At 39.2% G+C, this 23,326-nt stretch overlaps 1 protein-coding gene across 1 annotated transcript in view; it reads right to left on the reverse strand.

The window, feature by feature from the left end:
• Positions 1–23,326, reverse strand: part of CPA6 (carboxypeptidase A6) — an 80,870-nt gene that overhangs the window by 26,948 nt on the left and 30,596 nt on the right. The window contains exons 2-5 of the mRNA XM_036395663.2: positions 17,822–17,897; positions 5,066–5,190; positions 1,612–1,726; positions 585–686 (exon numbers count right to left, since the gene is read on the reverse strand). Of these exons, the coding sequence (XP_036251556.1) occupies positions 585–686; positions 1,612–1,726; positions 5,066–5,190; positions 17,822–17,897 (418 nt within the window). The remainder of the gene's footprint in view (positions 1–584; positions 687–1,611; positions 1,727–5,065; positions 5,191–17,821; positions 17,898–23,326) is intronic.

Consider the following 23,326-nt stretch of genomic DNA (forward strand, 5'->3'; position numbering starts at 1 on the left):
CTTTTTTATGGATTATTACATGGAGTAGGGTGAGGAGCAAGGACACTACATGAATTGCATGATAGTGAATCAAATTTTCAGAACTCTTCAATAGGAGGCGAAAAGAAAATACATTGAAAGTAAGATTTTTTGCATCTTGCAGACACATTCTAATTTGTGGTCCTAATAATGTAAGTTGAGAGCACAAAGCCCTGAAATTTTGTCAGTAGGTAAAGAAGCAGAATTTGTGGCACATGCTGAGAAGGGCTCCACAGTCCTCTGGGATCTCTCTCCAGCATAACTGCTCTCCTAGTTGTCTATAAACAAAAAGCTTTGCAATCCACTTAAATCCAAATCCTGGTAATTGAACTTGTTCTGTTATCTTTCTCCATTCATATCCAATCCAGGTAAATAAGATTTGGCTATTAATTTTCCAGTTTTTTTCCCATTTTTCATTAAAGATGACATTCAGAAAGATGCTTAGATTTTAGCAGCTTATCCTTAGGAAGCACTATTAAGCTGTGTCTCTGGTGTACATGCTGCAACATAAAGTGTCTGTCTCTGATTCCAGATTTTAGTCTCATTAATGACTATTTAATCTTTACCTTGAGTACATACAGTGGTCTCCCTTCATAGGATTTTCCAAGAGAGAACATGTGAACAAGATCTGAATAAGTCCTATTCAGATAATGCATCCAGTCCTCGATCTGCAAACACAAAAATAAAATCATTGCTTCAATCTTTACATTTCATGGGAAGAAACTGCAATACATTTATTTGGCTCAGCTTTCTGTCCTCTCTCTATTTTTTGATTTTCCTGTAGTTTTTATTTTTGTCTTGTTTGTTTTTGTTTTCACACTTTAACCATGCTTTTATTTGGTACTCATAGCTCTATAGCCAGAGGCTGGATGCAGCCTTCACATGGGATTTTTTTTTTTCCATTTCATTGTTGGGTATTACTGGAATACATAAGCTCTTCGTCGAAAATATAGGGATGTGGCTAATCCACCATTGCCACTAAATATTAATGGCATGAAGAAAGATGGTCCATGTTTCTTCCTGCCAGAACACAATGGCAAAAAGATTTCCATGCAGGACTCAGGGCTACCTGCAGTATTTGTTTAGTTGGCACCAGATCCTGTGGTGCAGCACTCTCCATGCTCAGCCTATTGACTTTGTGCAGACTGAAACTGTGTGGGTGAGCACACTAAAATCAACAGGAATTATTCACCCAGCTATCATCTAGGATAGTATTCTTCATAAATGAGTTCGTATCTAAGTGTTTTTACGTATTTGTACCTCCTGTGCAAATACTTTAATATTTACTTGTATTGCTTAATTAAATTACTTAGTGTGACCAATCACTGACTGAAATCTCTTATTCAACCAGAGTAAAAGACCTACTTTAAAAACAAAACTCAGATGCTCTGAAAGACAGTTACATGTAAAGATAAACCTTGAATACAAATATTAAATAGATTTTTTTTAAGGAAGTGCCTATTTTTGAAGAAGAAACACTTAGAACATTCCTGAAGATGGACAGGTACCAGAACTTGCAGGGAGAATGAAACCTTAGCCTTACTAAACACAACATTGCAGTAGATAAGAGGCACAATATGAATTTTAGTTCACCTCTTCCAGGGAGTGGTACACTTCATAGTTATACCCAGGGAGGGACCTTCGACTCCTATGGGACCTCCCTGCAGTTTGGTTTTCTATTGCTTGCTGTAGGTCTGATATAAGAATCCTAAAAAAAGATAGTGGTATTATTGAAAAACTAGAAGAGCACACAGTCTAAATCAGAACAACAATCACGTTTAGGAGAAATATCGCAGAAGTTAAACCATCCTGACTTTACTGCATCTGTTACATTTTGACAATAGAGTGCTTCAGGCTCACTTGAATAAAAGCTGCCAAATAAATACTCCACATGCTTTGAAATGTAAGAGTGCCTTCAAAAACACAATAAGCTTGTTAAATGACTGAACCAGAATGATGTAAATCATGTAGCCAATGTGAAGAAGCACCCACTTTCATTTGTTTATGGAGCAACATTTACTGTCTTCTTTTATAACCCAATTATACAATGTGATCATAGATCTTAAAAACTGATTTCAAACCATTTCAAAAATCTTTGTAAGCTTAGGAAAACATGGAAACACTTTCTCTTGGGAGTGTCATGGAACATTACATATATCTACAAGTTGTAGAGGCAAAACCAAAAAATTAAAAATTTGGTAGCATTATCATTCTGTCTGAAACAAGAAAAAAAAAGCAAGCAAAAAGTCTAAGGTGGGCTTTGTTGTTTACATTATTTGCTCTGCTGTAGTTGTTTGCCAGTTTTGTTAAAATAAATCAGGAAAAATATGAAAAATGCTAAGTGAAATTTAAATATACTTGCATCAAAAGTGAGAGGTTCTTTGCATTAAGAGTAAAACGCAGGAAGGGTTGTGTAAGCTGAAACTTTTCTGTTTTATGGCAAAAATAAAAAATGACGCAAATACAAAATTATAATATAGAAAACATGTAAAAATAGTTATAATGAAGAAGCTGAAGCATGCATCCATCCCACCAGAGAGTAGCAGAAGCTGGGAATACTGTCACAGATATGTGTAACAACATTTCTCTAAAACTGAGTCATCCTTGTATGCCCTCTTCTCCTAAAGCATGGCAATGTGTAATCACCATGCCACTAATTCACCATTCCCATAAAAAGACAGTCACATTCAACCTTTTACATTTTTATAGGCATTAGCTTCTGTGATTGGAAAAAGATGGAAAGAAATGGCATTTACTCTGCTCCTAACTCAGCTCTGCAGCAGATGCCTCAAAGGTAATAGGTCTATCTGCATATAGAATCAAAGAAAAGGTTATTCCCATCTTCCAATGCATGAGTGAAGTAGTTGTATAATTAGGAATTATATTGTTCTACATCAGCAACATTCATTAAGTAAACTAAAGGATTATAGTCTTGACTTGCAAGGTGCTATGTATGCATAAGACCTGTACTGTAGAGCTCATTAAAGGAGTGATTTTATTCAAGTCATTAGGGCATCTAATAGTTTAAAACAAAAGCTGGACTGCTTCGCAGAATTCTGATTAGGGTAAGCACCTACCAGAATCAAGCTCACTCTGTACTCTGGATGAGATTTGATAATTTTTCTTTACTTTAAAATGACTATGTACTGTGTGTGCTTATAACACAAAGGCTCTTAAGTCCCTCAGGTCTGAATGCAACATAAGCGGCTTCTTTACCGAACAAGCTTACAACTGAGGCAACTTGGTGCAGAGAGTTTATCTGATACCTGGCTTGTTTTCATCTTGTCAGGAAGGCAAACCCTAAAAGAGATAAGCCTGTTTTACAGGCAAGGGCTGGTCATTATTAGATGTTGAAATGCTTCCTGATTTTGTAAATGTGTCATAATTCAGGTAAGCATCACTGCATCAAGCTGAAATTTTACCTGGAGTTCGGCTCAGACTTTTCCAGTTCCAAAAGGGATGTAGAAATTTGACTCCATTGAGTGTGTGGGGAAAAAATAATTAAAAAAAACCTCTGAAAATCAGCTACGTGAAAAGGAGCTGTACAAAATCTTTGCTGTGGAGTTGCACTTCAGCTCAGGGCTGTGGTCCCCATCCCAGCTGTGCTGTGAGCATGGCTGTGCTTGGCCAGCCTGCTCCTGCTGCTCCCTGACTATGGCTGTTATTGCTCTCATGGTGATTCCTCCTGGCTTTTGTGGAGTTACAGATCTCAGGAGGCTTGTCAGGACAAGCACATGCTTTGCAGGGTTTTGTTCCTAATGGCTGGGACCATCCGAAACAGACAGCAAGGAGAATAAGAGGGAGAGCAAAGGACAAGTCTGGACCGGGTAAAATGCTGCTCAGTTTCCTTCCAAGTGCATATAACTTGTGTGCCAAAAGTCAGAGAGATTTTCTCTGTGGAAGATTAATCCAGTGTTTGCAGCATGTTTTCTGAGGTAAACTGCTGAAACCTTTTGCTCTGGCAGATCTTGTGCTTGCACATTGCTTTGCAACCCAAGCAGAGGTCTTCAAGCACAGAGAGTGTTTATAACACATATAAAATGTCCTTCTGTCATTTAATTGAAGGTGATTACTGTGAGCAGGAACAGCAGCAGACATGAATACAACTGCTGGGTCACAGTAATTAGGGAACATTTTTTTATAAGCACAGGAAAACAATTAGAAAAAGCCCCATCTCAGTTTTAAACATAAACAAAACCAAAGCAGTGCTGAACCCACATGAAAGTCACTCTGAACTGCAGCTATGGAACTTGTGTACCTAATTTCCTTATGTTTGTTTCTGTATTTTCAGAACAACTAATTAAGAAGAGAGCATTGTTATAATAAAAATGGGATTGTGATGAGTACTATACATACGTATATATAAATACATCTACATGATGATTTACACCATCCTTTTATCACTGAGAAATAAGTATAAATAACCTCATGTAGGTCTTCATTCAGCAAATGTTTGAGAACTCATGAGCTGATTATTCAGATGCTTAGTCATGCCATTGAGAAGGCTTTAAAACAAGATCATTACTTTTGTCAGTACATCATATGGATAAATATGAAAGGATAAGTATACTCCAAAATTACCTTGAATTTTTTTTAAGAAGCATTATAAATATGTACTGCATTTGTACTGTGTGCCTTGCATTGGTCACTAGAATAATAGAAGTCATTCCTGTATAATTGATGCAGAAGTTTTGCCTCTGCATTTGCAGCTCACTTGTAAATAAACCTTGCTTGTGCTAAATAAAGAAAGAGGCAGAGCAGGCTGCAGAATTAGTAATTACCAACCCTCTCTTAACAGATGTGATTTCACATACATTGAAAACACTTCAGCTTGACTCCAAAGGAGGACATTTAATTAAAGCTGCTGCCTGTGGGAGATTTGCTGCTCTGCCATTAAAGCGGTTGTTTTCTGGGCAATGCCGAGCCGTCTGCCAGCCTAATTGCTGGGATGTGGAAGGTATTTTCGAGCACTCTTGGCTGGTAGGTGCAGACCTGCCCCAAGGCCAGCTCTCAGGAGTGAGGCATGCGAAGTGGAGCGTGGGCTTACGTGTACTGGATGTTTGCTTGCTGGAGGAAGGGCAGCAGGCTCCGCGTCGTGTTCTGCGGGACTCGCACGTCAGCGACTGCGCCTTCGACGATGTGGATGGGGCTGCTGGGCTGCCACAAGTCCACCTGTAGTGCAGGAACCAACCTGTAATTCACATGCATTCAGTGTAGGTGGGGAAGCCCAGGAGAAGGCGTGCTCGAAGGTAGGGCCAACCCTCTAGGCATGGTAGAGACAACAGAGCTGCATCGGCTGGTCCAGCCTGACACCTGTGCTAACGGAGCAGATTTTGAGGGTTGATTGTGTCCAGCTTACCACAACTCTCCTGGGAGATTTGCCAGTGGGAACAGAGAACAGTCTTCAGAATATGCCTCCTCAAACAGATCAAAACAAAAGCTACTTCCAGCTTCATGCTGGAAGACTCAGACTACTATACATTCCCAACTCCTATTCAATCCATGAGTCTTTTTTATTTTGCAAAGCATTTTCTGTGTTCACAAAAGCAACAAAAGATGCTAAAGAGATATAAAAAGCATAGCACATTCCAGTGTTGTTTGGAAAATATACTCCAGCTTTATTCTTGATAATAAGCTGATCAGAGGTCAATAGCAGGCCACCAAGACAATGAATACATAATAATTTGATACTAAATGTCAAAATAACAGGACTAAGATAATCAGGTTATTACAATCTTGTAAAAAAATGATAGCTACTGAACCACTATTGTTATTGCATTATCTGTATCTGCACATATGTAAGGGATGTTTCTTGTCCATTTTTACTTCCTTTTGTTGCCAAATCTGAAAAACACTTGGAAATTTTAGGGCATGAATTTTAAAGAAAGCAAGAAAACTTGCAAATCCCTTTTTCAAAGGTATTTGAAACTCAGTGTTCTGCACCCTGTAATAAAATTGTGTACTAGCACATACTCCTTAACAGAGGTGAGCACAGTTCCTCCTCAGCCAGTGTGAGAACAGTGGAAAGAACACAAGTCAACAAAACTCTTTCCAGAGCTTCTGGATATTCATAGGAGATTAAAAATGGGAGTTTCAGCAATAATCTCTTTATCAACATGACAAAGAGGCATGCCAAGATCCACAGGCCTTAAAAATACATTTGTGAGCTGAATAAGAAATTGATGCTGGCTACATGTCCACACATTTCTTAAAGAGAATCTGAAAAGGATTAACGCTTGATAAATGTCTTTTGTTTTTTTGTCTTTTCTGTTTTGTTGCCATCAGCTGTGCCAGGCTGCACTGATGAACCTGTTGATACAGCTCACTGCTTTCCAGGTATCTTAAAAGATTTTTATAATTTATACTTTAAAATCTTCTCACTTCTTTTATGCTATAGAAGGTATTTGAAAACATCAAATGCATTTACTTGGTCTTGCTATGGACCTCATTTACAAGAGGAGTACAGTCTTGCAACAGAGAGATTACAGAAAGACAGGTTTAGTTCTCACCATTTCTCAAATGATCTTGAGTAAGAATATCCTAAGAGGGCATCTGATGCTGAACCTGGTGCTACCTCTTCAAGCAATGGTGACCTCAGCTCAGTTAATCCAATTAAATGCCTGCTACTTTGGAAGGAGCAGAACTGAAACACAGGGCCAGCCTCTTCTTGTTCTTGCCAAAACCACTCTTGTTTCATGCTGCCACAATATGGTCTCTGGATCCAGGTCATACTGGTGGCTGGGTGCAGCATCTTTTGAAGTCTGACACAGGACTGGCAAAGTTCACCAGGCTTGTGAAGCTGGCAGCAGCTATGACAGATGGTCAGCAGAAACCAAAGTCATGAATTAAATGGTGCTAAATGCTGCTTACGAATAAAGATCATCTCACTGCACTGACACCCTCTGTTAGTTTATCTGGCTTTCATATTTTGATAAATTATAGGCACCCAGTGAAATTCCCCCCTATTTCAATATAGGTAATTTCACACATGGTTAATACGTGTGTTTGACTTTTACAAAGAGCATGCCATATGTGTATTTGACTTTTAAGATTTATTCCTAAAAAATATACATCAGAAAGGGTAATTTTGTTGCTCTTAGAGTAACAGTCTATCAATCAGCTCAGCTTTAGCCATCTTCATAAAAATGAAAACTAATTGCTACATACAAGCTAAGAACAACTCTCCTGGCCAACTGCAATATCTAAGTACACAAAATTGAAATAGAAAAAAATCCCCAACAAATCACAGCTGATATACACCTGAAATATGTATTTGTTCTTGACAGTTACTCAGGATTTATTTTGGTGAAACTCTCCATCACCATGGAGGTGATAAACCAACCAATATTCACACTGTTAGTTATAACATCACCAGACTTTTTAAGATCTGAGGTATTCTAATTGTCCCTCACATTACTGCCTGTAAGTGAATATCTAAAGCAGAAGCAATCTTATTTTAACTAATGAAATCTGTGGCATATTGCTACTATCCTCTTTTGGTGAAAATGCAATATTTCACTCCTGGCATTGTCCTGGAAGTGAGACAAAAAAATCCCATATTTAGAGTGCAAATCATTCTGCTTCATCTCAGTTCCCTGTTTGGGTAATTTGGCTCCTTTGACTCCCACTTCTCATCCTTTCCAATGTAAACAAAGCAGTCAGTGATTCTCTGGGAGATGTTACCTGTGCTGTCCAGAATACCAGTCACTGGCTGGATTTTGCCTTACAAAGCATTTAACAAAGAACATGTCTCTCCAGCAGACATTTTATATATATATATTGCAGCTGTCATCTTGTCCTTGGTGTGACAAGCACATAAAAACTGACAAACAGAAGATGGATTTCAGAGCAGGCATATTTGGACTGAGCAAGTGCAACTATCCTCTACTCACTGTCATCTTCAGGACACTTCATCATTTCATCTCCCATGGACACTGAGGGTCTTATTGAAGTCATCACTCTTATTTCAACATCATTCCTCTCACAAATATGCCTTGGATTTCCATGCTGGGCTCTGCTGGCTAGTGAGTGGCAGTGAAACAAATTGCTGTCCCATTCTCTGCCCTCTCTGTGATGGGGTATTGTTACCCTCACACACTACACATGAGCCTTTATACAGTATTATGGAGTACCAGTCAGTGCCAAAAGATTTCTATTTGCTGTATGGGTGGTAGGATTTCCTAGGTGGAATGAAGATTCTCCAGCTACACAAAAAAACTGATGCAGAAATCCTACAAAACTCCCTGAGTGTACAGCCAAATACTGGACCCTCAAAATTCACCTGGTATCTTGAGGCTAGAGGAAAAGCAATATGCTTTAGAGCATGTCTGGAAACCTAAATATTCTCATTTCCTTTGCAGAACACTCTTATTTGCACATCTTTTCTTGTCTTTCAAGCAGCACATTGCCTTTAAAAGGTGTTGAGATGTTTAAAGCCTCTGGATAATAAGCAGAGCCCAGGCAAGATTTCTCAGCAAGTTCAGAGTTGGGATGAGGAGACCAAATACTCAGCACCTGCCACTCAAGTATGACATGAATACCTGTTCTCAGGGATAGTGGTGGCTCCCCAGATGCACAGGGAATGATCTTTCCCAGCATCTCACTGCAGACATGAGCATCCTATTGCTTTCTATGAGGAAAAAATTGTATGTAAGAGCAAACAGGCAAGTCTCTTTTACCAAAGCATTTAAACACATTATTGCTTTATTTAACAAAGAATGTGTTAGAGATTATTAACTTTAACTACATAAAAAGTAGTCGTTTTTAACTGTCTGTTCTTTTTTCAACCTCACTTGTCCCATTTAAGTCTCTGTGGTACAATATTTTCTTAGGAAAGCCAAGTTTCTTTGTAGGCAATTTCTCTTTAAACTGAGGTGTTAAAGACAGCTCAAATAAATCTATCAGCTCTTACCTGGACACCTTCCAAGATATAGCAAGCCTGAACTCATTACTCATGTCTCTAGGTTTTGGTCAGTACAGTGAGGAAAAGTCAGCACAAAGCAAAAGGACAAATATTTTAAATATATTTGGGTGCTTAACTAATAGGATTCAGAATTTCCTCCATAGTTAAAATTATGCAAATAATTTTCCAAGAATACAAACACTTTCACAAATGGTGTACTGAAAACTCTTTTGCTCTGCCAAGACAGAAAACAGAACAGGAAGATTTTTATTCACTAGTTCAGTTTTCCTCCAGCTCATTCCATGCTCGGAAAGGAAGCCTGGGAAGAAAAGAGTCTCACTGTTTTTCCCCACAAACACTCTCATGGCTGCATAAATCCTACCATCTTATTTTTTTAATTTAAGTCACTGAAATAAATCCCCAGCTTCTTTAACCCATGGTGTTTAGGGTGGTCTTTGAAATTAAAGCCATTTTCTTAAGCAGTAGCCTCCAGTTGTCCCTCACTACCTTTTCATAAGCAGATGTTTAATTTCTTCTTCCATTTAGCCTGAAAGGAAGATGCTTAGTGCTCTCATCAGGTCTGCAATTATGTATCAATCAAAAGAGATGATTGATGTTTGTCATGAAAATAACTGCAATAACTTTGCCATAACTTACATTTAGTATGTGGAGAAAATAGTTTATGATTTATCTGTGCTATTCCCCATGAAGACAGTAATTTTGTTGTATGTTTTATTACCTAGCAATTCCAGTTTTTATTCCTACTGAGTTGTGTCCAGCAATACATCTGTTAAAGATGGCCTTGTCCTTAACATCGCCATGAATGGATTTCTTCAAGAAATTCCATCAACTGTAAAGTTCAGAATACAATTATTGTTATGATGCTGTCAGTTGAAATGGCTTGGCATTTCTGAGTCTCTTGTAAAAGGAAAAAGGCAGTCAATAATGAAAACAGGGGTGCTCTTTGCTCATGGGCTCTTTCAGGAAATGTGTGTTTCCCTTTTATATCCATATACTCATGTATAGACACATAAAACCCCTAAACAGTCCTGAAAGTCAATAGATAAGTTTTCAATTATAAATCCAATTGCAGAAGGCAGAGAGTAGAAGTAGAAACTCCTTTAGTCTTACTGGAATCATCAGAGGTCTGACCACCTGAGATTTTATCCCATAACACATGAGAAACACAGCCACTTACATGTATGCACACAAACACCCCTCACACACACGTGTACAGCGTGCAACAGAATTTTAGGCTTCTGTTGGTACATCTGAAAAGAAAGAGGCATGCAGGAATGACTCCTGTTCACTCTGACACTGCTGCATAATTCCAGCAGTGCTGTGGTTCACCTGGAAAGTGCAGAGCTGCTCCTCTCAAATGTCTTCACCCTTGCAAATGTTTTCAGGACCAGGACTGATTTCATCCTCACTTTCTCCTGCCAATTAAGGAACTTAATTGATAGTTCTGATTGCCAATCATCTTCAGCTGCCCTTTATGTGCTGCAAAATGGTCCAGTGGCAATCCAGTGTGGAATTCCCTGTGCTTTCTAAAGGACTTACAAGGCAGTCCCAGTGCACAGTAATTTAGGTTTCTGATTGAGTGCACTAGGCATTTTACTGGCTCTAACTTTTCAGTATTTATTTGCTTTTCAGTGAGGCTGGTAAGAGTAATTGTGCCAATAAATTGGGAATGATTCATGGGATTGCAGCAATCATAACACTGGCAGGAACAGAACATGAACAATGCACAGATTGAAGTTTTAAGTTTTGCAAATCTTTGTGGAACTATAATGAAGTAATGGTCTTCCCACTCTATTTACACTGGTATAATTTTACACAGGGCTCTACATTGAAAAGAACTGGTAGGGTATTCCTCAAGAGAGTCACTGAGATAAAACTCATACCCAATTATATAGTAACTGAATATCTGTTCTTACAAGTACAGATGCCACTGGGCTAAGTATATTTGAAAGATGTGAAAAAGTCTTTAACAGACTCATTAAAAAAATGGCCAAACCCTTCTTTTGTTTATTGTTAAGCTATTTATAGCTTAGTTCAAATTGCAGTTATTGCTGCCCTGATGGAAAATGGAATAATAAGCCCTGGATTTGATTCTGCTTCCACTGGGGGTGTGCTGGTGACTGGGGGTGTGCTGGTGCTTGTTGAGCTCAGGCTCAGGCTTCCTCAGAGGAAGCAGATTCCTTCCATCTCAGAAAGCCCATGCTTTCTGTGTCTTGTGAGAACAATACTTTCAGTACCTGGGCTATTCTGCTCTATCTTGTATTTTCCCACTAAAGCTTTTCTGCAATGACATTTTCCTTCTGAGCCTGGCAAGTGATTTCCAAACATGTATTTTGATATATTGATGAATACCCTCTGTTGTCACCTGATGTTCCTTGTGTATCTGAAATATTCTAATATCTGACTGGAACCCTAACCATGAGCTAGGGTAAAATCTAGACTGAAAACTAAAGTATCTAAAGCATCATTTGCTGTAGGTGCAAAGTAAAATGCAGGCAGCCCTGGCTGCTGAGCTAGTTCTTTCCTTTTGCAAATTGGGCTTTCCACTTGGGCTGACAGGCTTTCTTACTGCATTTTCAAACAAGCTTTTGTCCTCTGAAGCCTTTTAAAGCATTTTCCTATGGAGGTGTAAACTATCAGATTTATAGCCAAGGGATCCTTTTCCTCTATGAGACATTTTTTCTGATTCCCTGAACTGCAATGACAGGATCACTTCAGGGATTACAATGGATAAGCAGCTGCTGTATGGGCTAGAAAACAAACAAAAGGGAATGGAGTTCTGGCTTCAAGGCCTGCTAGGCTGGCTCCTCTCAAAGTTGAGGAAGTGCCTGGCTGTGCCCAGGAATTTCTTTTATAGAAACTACCGAAGAATGAGTGGTCTAACTCTATTATGCCAGGAATGTTCACAGAGCAGTTGCTTTTTTGCTACCTATACAAACAGTCCCGATCCCAGTCAGGCGTTATGTGATAAAAAGTGCTTGTAGACCACTGATGGAGTAGAAGTTATCACTCAAGGCTCAAATGAAGTGCTACTTCAAAAATAATGCTTACAAAGGAAAATTCCAGAGCAGATAAACAGAATCTGCTGCATCTGAGTACCCAAGAAAATCCCTATTTCTTTGCAAAGCACTTGGGAATGTGACATTTGTTTCTGTCATTCAGGTTCAATAGAATTAAAACCATGAAATGGCTCATAAATCAGCCACAGGCTCCTCAAACTGTCTGCTGAACAAGAAAGAGCAGGAGAAAATAGGCAGTCATTGGAGAGGTGTACAAGCAGAGGGACAGCAGACGGACAAGAGGAGTCCTGGGGGACAGAGAATGGGCAGTAATATTCATGTTTGTGTGGTACTATCATCCTAAGTGTTTGTCTTTCATTTGTTGATTACTGTAATAATTTGGAAATTATTAGAGTAGAACAGTGAACCTGCAAAAAGATATTTCTTTTATTAAACACTAAGTCAGGATTAAAGATTTGTACCATATATATAAAAAGAGAAATTATTTGTAACAGTGAAGACCGCAACAGAAAGTGTAGAATTCAAGACTGGCACCTGGGATGGCATTACAGCAGCAGCCAATCTAAAAGCTGGACAGTGATGTACAGCTAGGAAAATAAACAATTTCCTGAGTTTGCACTTGAATCGTCAAAGTATTTGCTGCATTTTAGTCCATAACAACCCTATGAAAATGTTCCTGAGCACTGCTATGTAACATATAGGATACTTGCATACCATACATCTTGCACGTAAGCCAAGGCAGGAGCTCCAGCATCACTGACCTCTGTCATACTCACTGTCACGTCTACCCCAGTGGGCTCTGGGACAAGGTCTGTGCCAAACGTGTCTAAGGATGTGGGGTGGTGCTGCTGGTAGGAAGCACAATTACCAGGGTCTTATTTTTCTTCCCCACAGAGACTGAAAGAAATGATGTAGGAACATGCTGGAGACCAGAGATACTGCTGTACACATACTGATGGCATCTGCCAGCTGCTACTACCTCTGTCACTCAGTGAAAACCAGAAACTGCCACCTCCTGCCTCAAAAAAGAGCATGGCTCTCTGTTCCCCACCTGCTCATTTCTTCTGACCTCAGACACATATTGCCCTAAGAAATAACTGCATACCCAGCAGTGCACGATGCACAAGAGTTTCCTGAGAACTTCTTCTGCAGAGATGTAGTCCTACAGTGAGGGGCTGGTGGGGAGGCACAGGGAACTGCTCAGCCTGGCTGAGACAAGAGTGGTCTGAGCTAGAGCCCCCTCCTTCTGCTTTGAGCTGATCTGATTCATTATATTTAGGTTTCTATATTTATTCTTTACTGTAGCTGAGTTTATTGGTTGATTACATGCATGTTCAGGCAATTTTACAGAACTCACAGCAGAAAAGTTTTTATCCATACAGCTGGCTATTTTTACTGGCAGTGCAGATCTACATGCTATGTTCACCCCACCAGGGAAAAAAAGCAATATTCTGTCACCTCAACGTTAACAGAACCAGCCTATGAAGGAATCCATTTATAATAATGATTAATAACAAAGTACTGTGGGCAACGGAGCTACAGACCAAAACTAATTTGTGGAAATTACTCAGCAAGTGATTATGACTAATGTGATTTGCCACTGGGCAATTCATGAACAAAAGTAAAATGTGTGGAATGAAACATTCATTATCCATTATTCACTCAGTACAGGCAATGGCATTCATACGGTAGCAGAGCCTGGACAATTTGGGTAGAATTCAGGGATTTGTTACACCAAGCATTATATGGACTCTTTTTGTTTTTTCCCTTAGAAAGGGGGGGCAAATATCCCTCCTGAGGAGCTCCAGATGCTAGATTTCAGATGTTCTTAGGGACTACAACTTCTGTAAAAATGTGTGAATTAGCCTCACAGCTCAGGTATTGGTAGAAGAGTAGTCCTGTTTGACATCAAGAGGTTTCCATGTGGACTAAAACCCCTCAGTAGTCCTTGAAATTCTTGTATGAATTTTGGGGGTTATGTTTTAGCTCAACTGTCACTGTCCAAGTTAATCACCGGGACACATTCTAAGATACTTCAAATACATTGAGACATATAGCCAGTTCCCAGATGATCCTTCAAGGATGTCTCAGTGTAGGTTTCTGTAAATGCACATTCAGGAAAGTATTCCTTTGGTGTCTGGTGCTTTTCCCAAAAGGGATGGACCTTGCTGACCTCTATGGCATTGGCTTCAACATGGCAAAAGGCAGAGCTCTCACCACTTCCTTCCCCACTGCCCTGGTGTTAGACTGTAAATGACAAAATCTACTCAGGAAAAATCAGTGGTAAGGACAGTAATTAAGAAGCTGGCAGATAAAATTAGTGACATTTTATTTATGACACATTGCTGTTCTTTCACTGCTGGTTTATTTTCTTCTTGGTTCTTTTCCCTTTGTCCAAATGAGAAGACAATAAGGAGGGGTATCTTTGCATTTGCTTATTCTCTGCCTGACACCAGAATACATTGCCTTTGCAATAGGATCATCAGGATCATTTTTTTCAAGCTTATTGTGATAATGTCCTTCAGAAGGATAGGGTCATTTGAACTGAACAAAGAGGAGTTTTTCTTATAATTCTTTGTGTTATGAGATGTATGCTGGAAGAAAAGGCTAAATCAGTCTGCCATACAAGTGTAAATTTAAAGGATGGCTGAATGAGCACAGAACACCACAAGTCTGTAGAAAACCTCCCTCCACCAGACACAGCGAGGAGGAAGCCTGGGATAGGAGGGATTATGTTCCCTTTGCCTTATTACCACAGATGGTCTGTTCTGTGCAAGGAAATCATGGAACAGGCATACAATCCATTTGTGCAGAACCTATTCTGTGCTTGCACTGTCCTGGGAATTTATTCAAAATATTTATGTTGTGCATGGATCACACCAGGGGTAAACTGGGCTCCCCAAATGACTTTTGCACTGCAATTCCTGTTTTACTAACTGGGACTAATCCTGACATGCCAAGAGAATGTAACTTTTGGCCCTCTGAAATATACCTCATCTCTAATAGACCAACTTTCCAGGGTAAAGAAACATGTCTGAAACCCAAGTACATGTATTCTTCTCAATTCAACAACAAAAATTATGTAAGTTTTATTTTTATTGACTTTTCTTATTCTTATAATACTGACAATGGTAGCGAATACTATCAAGCCACATCATAACTCAGGTTGAAAACTGAATTTTGCACAACACTGAATAACATAACAAAACTGTAATATCTTGAAAAGATCTTGGTTCCATCTTTATTTCCCCCTTGAGGAACAGAATGTGTGAATAATGTAGCAGGTTGGTACTAATTTACTGCTCAAACCAAAACAGATTCAAAGGAGATGTGTCTTTAAACTAGTTCTGGTTTTCTGACTCAAAACTGAAAAAATCTAAAGTGCAGTCTTTGTAATTATAGCAATTCATACATCTCTGTTGACATTCCTGCTCATATTTCTGTTGTTTGTCAGGCATACTGTGTTAAGATGGCAACAGGACTATATCTGGGGTTCGTTTGCAGCTTATTTTGCACCACTGAGGATTTTAGGGTTTTTTTGTGCACTGTCTTTCATTTTCTCCGGAGCATATAATCGACATTGTGTTTAAAGGCTGGTATTTAAAAAACAGAACATAAATCCACTGTACATTGAATTTCAACTCTGGAAGCCTGGGGGTGAGAGAAGGATGGGGAGAATTGACATGGAGACTCAATGGGGCTGCCTGATGACTTGCAGCCACAAATGACTTCTGCTGCTATTGTAAGGACTGGGCATTTCTGAGGAGTGTCATTATTGATCCACTTCTTCATGAGGGAATAACTTGAGGGTTTTTTTGCCAGGTGGAAATATGATAAATTAATGTTAAACATATCTATTACTTGTTATCCACTCGTGTGTCTCTTCCACCCCATGCAGATGGGTAGTGAAGCAGCTGCAGATGGAAGAGCCTTAAGACCTGACATGCAGCCAAACCCAGCCTCTGCTCATGAAACTGGGTGTCACTACACTCTCTCTTTTTTGAGTCATCCTTTCAACCTCCTCAGCTTAGTTTCTCACCAGAATCAATCATTTTCTAATTAACTAGTCAGATTCTGCTGAAGTTTGCCAAAATTTTATTATCCTGCTCTCAGAGTTACAGTATGCAATTATTTATTCAAGTTTCTACTGCTCCCACTTTGATTTGAAGGAATCTCTTTCTGGGAGCCTAAGGGAGCTCTGTAATGAGAAACAGTTACAGGAAGGTGAGCAACCCCTTTGCTTCGCAGGCTTTACAATATGAGGAGAAAGGAAAAAACCACATGTGCTCCCTCTTCATTTTCCAACATCCAGGGGGAAGAAATTAATGCAAAAACCAGCTTCCACATGTATTGCTCAGGTTTATGGTTGGGTTTTTTTCCTAGCTGGGAGTAAAACATGTATTTGGGGCTTTGGGGTGTTACATTCACAGGTGAAGGTCAGGTCCTTAATAAGCAGTGCAGAAACAAATATGAGACAATATTCTTTAGGAGAGTTGGGCATAACAATTGCAAAGTGTCTAATCCATGGCATCATAACACTGTCTCTTTTGAACATATTGAAATTTTTCATTCAGCATGTGCACAGGCTGGATGTCTTGAGAATGGGGGTTACACAGCACAGCATCTTGAATGGGGAACTAACCAAACACAGTGTTAAGAAATGCAGATGTGATGAAGACAGCCTCAGCTTTCCTACTTAAAGCTAGTAAGGTGTACATGTCTTGACTGCTGGAGTATTCACAGCAGTAAGCCTTCTCCTGGGCTAAGGTACCTAAGGTAACTCAGTCCTCTTTCTTTAAAAAACACTAGCAAGAAAGCTTCATCATAATTGAAAGATGGAAGGGTGTAAGAGTTCTTCTAACACCTTAGTTTTGTTTTACATGGAATGCAGACAGAGACTTGATTTACTTGTATCCCAGATGTTAACTATTGGACTAGAAAATTATATGCACCTCCATTTGTTCCTCACTGAGAACACAGTCATTTATTGTGTTCTCACAATAAATGAGGCAGAGGCAGAATTACATCACAGACTGCCTCATAGCTTGCTGGAGTTGAAGGTAGTGAGCAGCCCAAAGCTTTTGCACATGCTCCAAATGCTGTGGCACTCAACATATTGATCCAATTGTTACTTGCCTGAATCTGCTCGGGTTAGGCTGTTTTGGTGACAATTAACGAAGCTTATCCCTGTCCCACAGTACCTGGGGGCAGTGCATGTGCATGCTACAGTCCTTTCTTCAGGACTATAGACCTGGCTTACAGGTAGTCCCCATGCTCTGGGACAGTGAGCCAGGCTGCAGTGGAAATGCTGCCTCTGCCTTTGTAAGCTGTGCCAGCAAAGCAGCATGCTGCAGAGTGCTCCTGTGCTGCACTGCTGCAGTGGCACTGCTGCTTTTCATTTATATCTGCAGGGAAAGGCCAGGGAAGAAAGACTTTGGCTCCCTGTCCTAGACACTCTGTAATCTGCCTCTAAAAAATTATTCTGCCAGAGAGGTTCTTAAACTGAAGTCTTTTTTATATTACTCTGTGTGTTCACAATATGAACTAACTCAGTGTTTCAAATAACAATTGAGCAGATAATGAAACAACTATGTATGCTAGCAAGAAGTGAAAGAACAAAGAAAGCAAATTTACAAAGTATGGCACCTGTATCACTTTAAGAAAGTAAGTGTTGTTAATTTTGTTAGGCATGATGAATGTAATACTTATGCTATTTTATTGGTAAATTAGTAATTTAATGGGCAAAGACTTCTTTCCGGATAATAAAATAATTTGAAGTGCCAAATGAAAGGCAAGTCAGTGAATCCACTACAGTCTTCAAAAAAGATCAGAAAAAGAAGATGAAAATAATCAAACTCACCTTAAGCCTGTTGAATGCAGCCCTCAGGATCTGTGTTTCCCTCTCACTCTCAGGAAAAACTCGTATGACTTTATCACTGCCAAAAACAGAGAATTGAATTGGCACTTTAAGACTCCTTGCAGCAGTACAAAGAGACAGTAATTAGGTTCAGATAGCTACTGTAATTGTGCTCTTTTTCAGCACCTGGAAAATGTTGGGTTAGCTGGACCTCTGCTTCTAAACTTGCTGCTGGATTATGCAAGTCCATAGAAATTATTTGCCCTTTACAGATCAGTGTCAGCTTGACCTTCCCTTTACATCCAAATGTTTTGTTCATTCCTTCTAAGTTAAACCATTCAGTCTGACATCTTCCATACTGAATATCTGCCTCAGAACAACAAAGAAAATCTTTTTCCAAAATGACTGATCTGTTTTCAAGGATGAGATTAAGTAAAATACATTGTTTTTTCATGTTTAAACCTTTATTGGACTTTGCAAAGTTCATTGTTTCACGCATTCAAGAGGGGAGTTGACTTGAGAAAAGAGGTGGTCTTCATATTGGGGCATGCCTTTTGCTTTACCCATTAAAACTTACACAAGTTTTGTGAAGTAAATAGCTGCTCACACATGCTCAGAAGGTTCTAGATAATAATAGCTGACTTTATTCACTTTCTTTAACAGAAGCTGAAATAGAGTAAGTTTAGGTAAGATACAAGCAAGAAATTCTTTGCTGTGAGGAGCACAAGAACTAATTGCCCAGAGAAGCTTTGGATGCCTCATCCTTGGAAGTGTCCAAGACCACGTTGGATGAGGCTCTGAACAACGTGTTCAGGTGAAAGGTGCCCCTGCCCATGGCAGGGGGGGCTGGAACTAGATGACCTTTAAGGTCCCTTCCAACTCCAGCCATTCTATGACTTATGATCTCAAAGGACATAATTTTGCAAACAGGAAACAAATGACCAGCATCTGTCATGACCTATGGATGCTGGAGACCACAGAAAATAGAGGGAATGATCATGTAACTAAAACATCAGCCATACACAAGAAGGATGAAATAACTTTAAGGGGCCAATGTGAATTTTGGCATTTTCCTACATTTTGAGTTTTTAATTTATACTGTTGATAATCAGTACTTCTCTTCCAAGAGACCTTGGCAGTCATGCATATCTTTATTTCTACAGTTCCATCCAGTAGCCACGATGCCTTTTAAGCAATTTCTTTATCTACAGTTTCTATATTATCTGGGAATTTTAAACAGTAGAATTTCCCTTGACATTGAGAGTTTTCACTCTCAAGTATCCTGTAAGCTCTCCTCCTTTGCTGAAGGTTCTGAGTGTGGTGAGAAGGTATTTGGCCAACTAGAAACAGCACTGCTGAGTGTGCCCTTCCTGGCTCACTGTTCTAGGAAGGCTCCCAAGCTGCTGCTGTTCTCAGGCACCAGGTCTTGCCTTTGATGAACTGCAGCTACAGCTCTGGTAGGACTCACCTTTGCTGCAAGAATCCTTAATGCATTCATAGGTAAGCATTAAATACTGCCAGTTCAGAAGAAAGCACTACTAATAAATTCTGAATTCTGAAGTGTCTTACCTGTTTCTGGAAATAATTTTACCTTACCCCCTATTCTTTTTTAGTCTTTTCTCTACAGTCAACATTTGCTCTCCTTTCTGTCTCAGCTCTCCAGTTTTGGTTCTCACCCCTGCTGACAGGCCCCAAACCTTCCAAATCCTACATGGCATTGAGAAGTTTTTGGTCCAGTAAGACTCCAGGCTACTGTTGCAGTAACACTGATGTACCCACAGGTGTGGACCTTAGTCCATTTGCCTTGTCTGCTGTTGACCTTGCTGGACAAATGGTTTATGCCTAAGGAAAAAAAGATTTCTGAAAGCTCTCTTGTTATAATTTGGCAGCCCAAAAATTTAGGAGAAATTACTATGCTTCCATGCCAAATTTAACCTCCTGTTTTGGAGCTTGCACAGAGAGGAATAAATCTCTTAGAATACTACAACTGCTGCATCTTTTAAAGGAAAATAGATGCTTTGAATTTATCATACATACAAGAGTAATATTCTTTTCCATTACTCACTTCTTTCTAAGTACTAAATTGCTGTGAAGAAGAAAATAATGAAAAAGTAATAAAGAAGTAATGATTGCCCAGGCAGTTGATGTAGCTTATAAAGATCCATCAGACATTTCTGGAAGGATTGGTACAACCAACATATAAAAACCAGATTTTAATGAAATAAGTAGCTAAGCATGTGTTACACAGCTGTAATGGAATTTCGAAGGAGCAGATATCACCGAGGTATGGTCTTGAATTCAAACTGTAAACTGCCTTCGATTAGCTCAGCAACTCTGTCCTTTCCAATGGGATGAAAAACCCTGCCCCGGAGAGGAAAGTATTGGTGCTGTGACAGATTGATCACTTGACACATTGTTGGGAAATGCTTCAAGCTCTGGCTGAGTCTGCTGCTAGAGAGCTCACAGCAAGCAGTTTAGCAGTTTAGCATGGTAGTTTCAGTATTTTATTAAGAGATGGTTAAGCCATTATGGCAAAGCCCTTTCGATTTTTGAGCATGCAAGCTGTGGGAATACACTGGATTCCTGAGAACTATCTTCTAACACCCACTTCAGTAGGCTGGCTAGTCAGTGCATAATCATTATGCCTTCTTCAACAAAGCACAGACAGGAAATCTAGCTTTACTTCAGATATCGACAGTTCTAAGGTAATTTTTTAGCTTTATAGCTTTTCTGGCTACATTTCACATTAAAGAAATCCAATTATTACCCTAAATGCTATGCAATGCCCACTGAATTTAAGGTAGAAATTCAGTAACCAACCCACTATTTAAAAGCCAACAAAATCTATCAAATCATGTACTAATGTGGTTAATAAATGGCAGATGCACCCCAAACACTCAGGACCATCCCCTGGTGAGGTCCCCTGCCATCCTTTATGTTGAGCTGATGAGAAACAAGTAATCATATCTATATCCAGCTAGGGAAAGTTTTGCTGCCGGCAAGACATATGTCAGCAGTCTGCTGATTTATGCAGGTAAGGTTAATTTTCTAACCATGATGCCTTTAAATCTTTTTTTTTTTTAACCTTATTTAAAAAAATTCTAAACAAACAGCAAGATGAGATATATTTTGTATAAATTAGTGTAGAAATTTATATCCACCATGACAAACTTTCAATTTACCCCTAGCAATTAGACTAATGGAATTTAAAGCTAGGACTTAGTGAGATCTTTTGAATTTTGTGTAAACACAAAACTGTGTTGAAAGCCTTTGCCAAGAGCAGAACACAAGCTTTAGCAAATGAACTGACTGAATGAGTGTGGTGAGCAGAGTAGAAGCCAGGCTGATGTCCCCAGGGACAGCCTTGTGTCTGAGCAAAATGGGTGACCAGCTGTTGGCCAGCACTGACATGCAATGACTCCTTTTTTTCCCGTCATCACCCCCTTATATTTTTCAGGAACAGCATGAGAAATGACACAGCTGCTTTGGAAACACAGAATATGCTACGTGGCCCTGGGAAGGGCAATACTTCCTGATGCCAATGGGGACTTAAATTCTTGGTTTATTTCTTTGGCTTTTTCATTTACTTTTTTCCCATTTAATTCATAGTTTTACTCATCTATGAACAGACCAGATGGATCCAAAGAAACTATTCTGCAGCAAATCTACGACTTCTTTACTGATGGAATTAAGCAGTTCTCTCTCATGAAACTTTCCTGATGAAGTCACATGGCATGAACTGCATTTATGTAAATTCCTCATTTCCTTCAGGAAAATCCTTTTTATTGTTTTATTCTCCTGACTAATGTGAACCTTAATCAGATCTCTGCTCTCACATGGAATTTAATAAAAGCATGTTTGCAAAGGCTTTACAAGTATTTTAAACACAGTTTAGGAAGTGATATGCTATAAATCAAATACCTATAGAAAAAAAAAAAGAAAGAAAATAAATCCCCACTTATTAGGCATCCATTCCTAATAGCAGAGGAGGGATTACAGTTCTTGAGAACAAGCTGCCATAGTTGCTGCACTTTAGAGGTTCATTAAGGCTGAGTGACACATCTGAAAAGATCTGCAGTATGAAAGCCTCTTGTCAACTCCCAATATGCCATCAGATATCATTTGTGATGAAAGATCAATTGCTTCATTCCCCTTTCTCCACTAAATTCTGATAGTGAAGAGGTTAAGAAATAATAAAACATTAATGTTTTTCTCTCTCTCTGTTACTGGGATGAAGAGCTTTAACTGTGATTCAGTAGTGCTACAAAATCAAGATAGACAAATAAGGCTGGGCTACTTCCTGAAACCTGGTGGGTACATCTGGAAAGGGAACTTTACAAAACTTCCTGAGCCCTTCATTATGGTTTTCTGTTTTACAGCAGATGCTGACCCAAACAGAAGAGAACTCCATTTGCATTGTCTAGATAGCAATGTATATATTTTCTACCTTTTAGCTATTAAGGCAGGAAAACTGAGACCATTCCTAGTATAAGAAAGAGCTAGCTAATTTATAATTTTGAACAAAAAATAGGTGCTTGGGTAATATAGGCAGAAATGCTGAGCAGGCAAAGTATGTTATTGCCTTACATTTATCAGCATAGCACAGATGACTTCTTGGGAAGCTGAACTTACGTGCTAATTCCCAAGCATAGAATATCTGAGTTTCATAGATGTTTTTCAGGTGCAAAAAGGGTTTCTTTACCCAGCAGGAAACTTTACAGACTAAAGCAATGCTATATTACTAGCAGTCCTCCTCTGCACTGCTTCATTTCAGACACATATGGTAGGGGAATGTTGGTATCTGCAAAAATTTCAGTTTTCATTCCAACTAAGGAACAAAGCTTTTCCAATAAAAGCTGGCCTCCCATGTCTCATAAACACTGGCTATAGGGCCACCTAGCTTACACACGTGAAGTGGGAACCAATTGCTTCAGTGCATGTCTCTGTCTCAAAAAAGAAAAATGAACTCTGTGTGATAATGAATGCTGTCTTGCTTTCATCAAGTGTCATCCAGTCATGTGCAAAAGAAGAGAGAAAGAGGGCAGAGATTCAGGGCAGAAAATAAAATAAGAAGTAACAAGACCAATAAACACTTAAACAAACAGACCAAATTAAGCAACCAGCTGACAAGGAAATATTGTGCTAACTGTGCAGGATTAAGATCCGCAGGGGAGGCTGCAATAATCTGCTTAAATGAAACAGCATGTATACTCATTCATATTAATTTCCTGAGAGACATACTGTAATAACATATTTGCATGAAACAGCTGATGATTGTTTAACTTTGATACAATCCTTCCAATGACATATTTGACTACAGCTACTTTTAAGGAAAGGATCATCATCATTCTGGTAACATATTATTGAAAGGAGCTGCTGCTATAACCCCATCTACTTCTTTATTGCCATGGCTTATGGCAATAAGGTGAGTTACTCTGTGCTTTGTAAGGAAGCAAGGAGTAGATGGTGATGCTGTCAGGCCTGGCATAGGCCTGACAGGACCAGAAA

This window comes from Molothrus ater, chromosome 1, assembly GCF_012460135.2.
Source record: "Molothrus ater isolate BHLD 08-10-18 breed brown headed cowbird chromosome 1, BPBGC_Mater_1.1, whole genome shotgun sequence".
NCBI classification, from domain to species: domain Eukaryota; kingdom Metazoa; phylum Chordata; class Aves; order Passeriformes; family Icteridae; genus Molothrus; species Molothrus ater.